The 6,634-nt window shown below is 38.9% G+C and overlaps 1 protein-coding gene and 1 pseudogene across 2 annotated transcripts; both read left to right on the forward strand.

The window, feature by feature from the left end:
- Positions 1–2,275: 2,275 nt before the first annotated feature.
- On the forward strand, positions 2,276–2,977 carry LOC148801171 (G-type lectin S-receptor-like serine/threonine-protein kinase At4g03230). The gene has a single exon (XM_088900332.1). It carries the CDS (start codon positions 2,276–2,278, stop codon positions 2,975–2,977), a length of 702 nt encoding a protein of 233 aa, XP_088756458.1.
- A 544-nt stretch (positions 2,978–3,521) lies between these two features.
- Positions 3,522–5,751, forward strand: LOC104612924 (hydroquinone glucosyltransferase pseudogene; annotated as a pseudogene). Its single transcript, XR_016084402.1, has one exon. The product of XR_016084402.1 is annotated as a hydroquinone glucosyltransferase pseudogene (transcript).
- Positions 5,752–6,634: the final 883 nt, after the last annotated feature.

The raw sequence follows: 6,634 nt of genomic DNA on the forward strand, positions 1-6,634 counted from the left end.
ATTTACACCTCTACCATGGAGCAACACAACAAGGGTAACCCATCCCCAAATCCATAACCCCCCAACCTGGTGATGAACAGTAGGATTCAATCCAAAGTATCTATCACAATCAACCAAAGAGTTTATCAATTGAAATGGGATCTCCTAAAAGCAAAAGGTCTATGGACATCCTGAAATCATGAGCATTCGATTGCACATTAGGAATATCTCCCTATAAATTTAACATATAAGCACATTAGGAATATCTCCCTATAAATTTAACATATAAGAGATATTCTAGATGTGCAACTTGATGCCAAGCGCACAAAGTCTTTACTTGCGTGCATGTTATTAAGCTTAGTTTGGAAAGTGTAAATATAAATATGTACAATACTAATACGTACAAAGAGTGTAAATATAAATATCTCCCTATAAAGCTTAGTTTGTATTTTATGTGCATTTGCACTGTACTTGTATGTATTTATACTCCTTCCAAATTGAGCATTAGGGGCTATTTGATAACAATTGAAATTCCTTGAAATGAAGAGTTTATTGCTTTGTCTTAGAGAATAAATTTTTAAGGAGGTTGTGACCTCCTTAATGGCTGAATCTGACTGACAATTGACAATTGTTAATAATCATTAACGGAAAGATGAAAAAAAAAAACTATTTTAATTTATCCTTCATTCTTCTTTAAATTTTCAAAATTTCAATACCTTCCATTACAGAATTGAATTGTCTCAAAGATAGTGATTTTTTCTAAGGCCAAATAAGCTCTAGTGCATACTTCAGAAAGCCTAGAAACAGTCATCGCTACTTCTAAATTGTCTCAAGTTCAATAATGCAGTTCATACATTATGCATTTTATGAGCAGATGCAATTTGGAAAAATAAGAATGATTGCGAGTGTGACAATAAAATGACTCAATTGCTCCAAAATGGAATAAGCAAACACTAGTTCAAAGGGAATAATCAGAATTCAAAATTCGTATGGCAGTATGACCACCGGTATTTGCTGTGCTGGGCAATCAATCAGTTCACTTGATGATATGGACGCCATTGTCAATATCATATACATAAATTGACATATAAAAATGATTGAAATAAGATTTTTTAAAAAAATAAATATGTTAAGGAAAAGTACCCAAATAACAAGGAGTTCAAATCAGCCCCCCACAATGTCTCACAGCACATTTTCTTCGTATATTGGGAATGTTTTTCGATGATGACATCATCATTTCTGATATTATAATGGGGAGATGCTTCCAATACATGACAGTTGTGGGAGGCAATTTTATAGGGGGCTGATTTGGTCTCAACAACAACAGCCCAAAACCCATAATTTCGATTAAAAGGAAAAAAGCAAAAATAGATTAAATAGATTCAAGTATTCAAAATTTGAAAACCTACACTGCTACTTGATGTGTAATAAATATTTATGCATCCGGAAATTTAAGGAGCTCAAAGAGAAGAATTTGATAAAGAATTAAGGTGCCATGTAATGGGAAAAATCAAAATTTCAATAAAATGGGATTCCCAAAAGCTCATTCTGATATTTTCAGTAAAACAGTAGGCTGTCTTTGTTTGAGGCGAAAAATTTAATTGGATTAAACTTTACACTCAAGTTCCATTTTTAAATTAGATGTTATTTTACATATTAGATGAGTGTAAAATTCTACTTTAGGTAATTTTTAACTCCATCTTCTCAAAATTCAATGGACTCTCTCTCTCTCTCTTTCCTTGTTCTTCTTCCTCCCCAGTTTCACTCTCGTTTATTCGTACTTACCACTGCAACTTCCAGAAGTAGCAGTTCTCCCCCTTCTTCCCTTCTCCGATTAGTCTTCAACTTTGAAGACTCCACTATCGGGATAAACTTTACACTCCAGTTCAATTTTACATACGTTTGATGAGATGTTAGATGAGTGTAAAATTTCACTTTAAGTAAATTTTACATCGAAAATCGGTAGAAAGTTATACCAATAAAATGATGTAAAACTCAGCATCTTCTCAAAACTCAATGGACTCTCTCTCTCTTTCCTCGTTCTTCTTCCTCCCCGGTTTCACTCTCGTCTGTTCGTACCTACCACTGCAACTTCCAGAAGTAGCAGTTCTCCCCCTTCTCCCCTTTTCTGATCAGTCTTCAACGGAACCATCGGTGTTGCAGATCTGTACCTCTTCTCTGCTCAACCTCCATGCCGCAAGCTTCTTCACCGGCGTAGTAAGTTTCCACTCTACTACCAGTCTACCAACATGATTCTTGTCTTCTTTTTATGTTCTGAGATATTAATTAATGATGAATGGAAGAAGCAGCAGCCAACATGATGAATTACATCCGGTGGACTCCTACTCGTAATGGTAGCCCCATCTTCTTTTTCTTCTTCGTCTTATCCTGCTCTTCCCCATTATTTTGCGCAGCAAGAGATACCATAACTGCTGATCAACCCATCCTCAACGGACAACAAGGAGAAACTCTTGTTTCTACCGGAGGCAGATTCGAATTAGGGTTCTTCACTCCTGGAAACTCTACCAACAAGCGGTACCTGGGGATTTGGTACCATGGTGTGTCTCCTCAAACAATTATATGGATCGCCAACAGAAACCGCGCAATTCCAAATAGTACTGGAGTTTTTACCATCGAGGACGGAGAGCTCAGGCTCCGAGATAGACCCGGAGGAGACATTCTTTGGTCCCCAACAATGAAGGGTTCAACTACGTTGGTTAACACGACTGCTACGCCCTTGGATTCTGGCAATCTTATCTTGACAGGAGGGGTTGATGGTGGGCAGAACGGAAATCTCAACCCAATATGGCAGAGCTTCGTCAATGATGTTGATCACCCCTCCGATACGTTTCTTCCGGGAATGACACTTGAAGGGGGACGAATTCTAAGGGCATGGACCGACGAGAACGATCCGACTCCTGATAGTTTCAGGTTTCAGCGCGATGGTTCAACATTCTACCAGCTTGGTGCCCAACTTCCCGTTACAGACCCAGTTTGAAAATTTACACCATAGAAAACCAAACGTAATCGATGTAAATTTTTAAAATCAACCGGTCCTAATTTCCATCTATCGCTAAATAGATTCACATTTTTCCCCCTAATGTAAAATTTGAATTTATACCTCAAACAAATGCAGTCTTAGAAAACAAAAAAAAAAAAAATCCTTTTATGTATTAAATTAGAGAGAAGAATTTAAACTAATAGAAAATAAGAGATATCAAAATTACAGAAACTGATTGTACTTACCCATTAAATGTTCTTGGTTTTAACATATATTTTTTTTTTGGAAAAATCTTATATCAACTCAATAGGTTTTATTTTGAAAATTAAAAAAAAAAGAATAAAAGACAAAATCAACTATAAAAGGGTCATTTTGAGTTTTAAAAAAATTTACATGTTACATGATGTCACATGCGACCACCACATTGTGATGGAATGTTTAACAATACAATCAAGTCAATTATTAAAAAACTTTTAAGGTTATATTTGATTTGAAGGAAAAAAAATAGGGAAACTTATACAATTTAATTCGTAAAAGGTTTCTCTACCTTTCCTTACTTTTTTTTCTTCAAACCAAATACAACCTGAGGATAGTCTAAATTAAATAGCCTAGAATAAGTATATTTCCTAAAACTTGGTGATTATTAAGAGATTTGCCCTATTTTATTTCATTTAATTATTTTATCCGCTACAAGACAAAAGAATAAGTAATTCAGTTGAACAACTTCAACGATTATCATTGACCAGTGAAGCGTGAAGGTTTTACGTATACGGATTTTCCTAATTAATTATTTTGACAAGCCTCAAACAAACTGCTAATACTTAATACACCTCAAATCTTTGTATTTAATCTTGGGACGCCTTTGAACATTTTCTGCTTCTTTTTGTAACTTGAGAGAGAGAGAGAGTTAGTTCAGTTGTAACTTGTAATGGGGAGCCTAAAACCTCAAAAGCCTCACGTAGCTATGATCCCAACTCCAGGCATGGGCCATTTAATTCCATTTCTGCAGCTCGCAAAGTGTCTCGTCTCTATTCATGGCGTCCAAGTTACCCTCTTTGTTCCTGCTTCAGAAACCTCAGCCCTCCAAACCCTACTCTCCTCGCTTCATCTTCCCGGTGGCCTCACCCTCATCAACCTCCCCACCCTTCCTATCTCCGACATGGATACCGATCTACCAGTTCACCTCTCCATCACCGTCCGGGAATCGCTCACTTTCATTCGTTCCTCAATCGCCACCTCGGCACACCCACCAACAGTCCTCATCGTCGACATGTTCGCCACCGACGCATTCGACGTCGGAGATGCTTTTAATATGACCAAGTACTTGTTCTTCACGTCAAATGCAAAAGTGCTCACGTTCATCGGGTATCTACCCAGGTTTGACCAGGAGATCGCGGGCGAGTTTGCAGAACTCACTGAGCCCATACCAGTCCCGGGTTGTAAGCCGGTTCGAGTCGATGACCTCGACGATTACTTTCGAGATAGGAAGAGTGGGGGTTACAGGTTTCTCTTGCACCATGCACGACGATTCAACGAGGCAACAGGGATTCTGGTGAACACATTTGAGGATCTCGAGCCGCAGATGTTCAGTGCTCTCAAGGATGGTAAGCTCCTAGAGCAGATTCCCCTACCACCCGTCCATGCGGTGGGCCCCATTATAAGGAACCCGGCCCCACTGAGCAGCGAGAATGAGTGTCTGACGTGGCTGGACAAGCATCCGCCGGATTCGGTGCTTTTTGTCTCGTTTGGGGGTGGTGGTAGGTCCTTATCGGCTGAGCAAATGGTTGAGCTGGCAATGGGTCTGGAACTGAGTCGGCAGCGATTCCTCTGGGTCGTCCGTCCCCCTCAGGACAAGGTGGTGATATCAGCAAATTACGTGGCAGAAAGTGGTGGGCCCAACGACCCAAATGGGTATTTACCAGAAGAATTCCTGAGGAGGATCAAAGGCAAAGGGGTAGGGATGGTTGTTGGGGGATGGGCTCCACAGGTGGAAATACTGGGGCATGCAGCAGTGGGTGGGTTTCTGTCACATTGTGGTTGGAACTCGACCCTAGAAAGCATAGTTCATGGGGTGCCAGTAATTGCATGGCCGCTCCATGCCGAGCAGAAGATGAATGCAGTAATGTTGACAGAGGATCTGGGAGTGGCGGTCCGAGTGAAAATTGCATCGGAAAGGGGAGGGGCGGTGATGGGGCGTGAAGAGATAGAGAGAATGGTGAGATTGGTCATGGAAGGCAACCAAGGTAAGGCCTTGAGGAGTCGGATGAAGCAGCTTACAGATGGGGCAGTGAGTAGTGTGAGTGAAGGTGGAGGTGGGTCTTCTTATTGCTCTCTCGCTCAACTGATCAAGAAATGGAAATTGTAAAACAGAGTTGAGCAGTAAGACAGAAGCTTTGGAACTTGGAATTGGAAATTAAATACCATTATTGTTCAGTGATAGACGACCTGCTGGCTGCTGCTGTATGTGATTGCCAGTTGTTTTGCCTTCTAGTTAATAAACGATTTCAGATTAGTGATTTACCATTCATTCTTATCTGGCTTTTACAGCTACTCACAATTGCTCTACTTCGAAACTAACGCTCTGTTTGTTTAAATACCCTCCGTTCTGTCTTCTGTGTGTAGCTCTTTTATCTTCCTTTTTATCAAAAACGACTAACGCTCTGTTTGTTTAATTTGTTTCTACTTGTATTAAACTGGGTGGATAACTTTTCAAGCTCAGATATTTGAGCTATATTTCTGTCCCATTTATGAAAACAAAAAAAAAATCAATTTGAATCTGACGCCAATCCAATCCAATGGTCAGATGCTCCTCTTTTATGTGGAAGACCCATCGAGTCTTAAATTTTTTTCCTTGGCAACAAAAACTAAAACTTTCTCTGGAGGCTGCTTTACCAGGAAAGATGAAGTCAGTTTCCAGTCTTTTTGGTTTTTGAAAGAGGTGTTTTAAGCAGTCAAACTAACAGTTCTGAACTTTTTATGATATTTTCCAATTTAAATGCTCAAGAGAGAGAGAGAGGTCATTCATGAAGAAAACCAACGTTAGCTCAACCCTTCACACAAAATTTATCTTCGAAAACAAAGTTATCATAACAGAATTTCTGAAATATGAGGGTAAAGTATGAAATTCCAATTTGAAACGGAATGATGTTTAAGTAAGAGAATTCAATAAACTATTTTCTTTCAATACAAAATTTGGTAGAATAATTAATTTTGACATTATTTGATTTGGAAATAGACTGAAAGGGTAAGTAGGGGTGGCAATTTTCCACCCAATCCACCCATTATCTACCCCACCCAATCCGCCCGTTTATTTGGCGGGTATCACCCAACCCGCCCATTTAAATGGATTGGCTTGGGTTGGGTTGTGGATAACCATTGGATTAACTATTATAAACAAAAGTATTAATTTTTTAGCTTTTTTTTTTATTTTCTTCATTTAAATTAAATACTTTATAATTAATGCATTAATTTTCTATTAATTATTGACTAAAATTAATTTTGTCTTGAATCAACACACTTCATCCATCATAAATCCAAATCAATTTGACCCAAGTCCATAGGTCTAACACGATCCAGCATATATCGATCTGGGTCGACCCGAATCCAAAATATACCCCGGACGGGGTGGTTTGGTACCACTTGCTTTGCCCACTT

Source organism: Nelumbo nucifera, chromosome 3, assembly GCF_055504915.1.
Source record: "Nelumbo nucifera cultivar China Antique chromosome 3, China Antique-T2T, whole genome shotgun sequence".
Classification (NCBI taxonomy): domain Eukaryota; kingdom Viridiplantae; phylum Streptophyta; class Magnoliopsida; order Proteales; family Nelumbonaceae; genus Nelumbo; species Nelumbo nucifera.

Coding starts and splice junctions, on each gene's coding strand:
- LOC148801171 (XM_088900332.1), top strand. CDS start 2,276: ATGGAAGAAGCAGCAGCCAACATGATGAATTACATCCGGTGGACTCCT.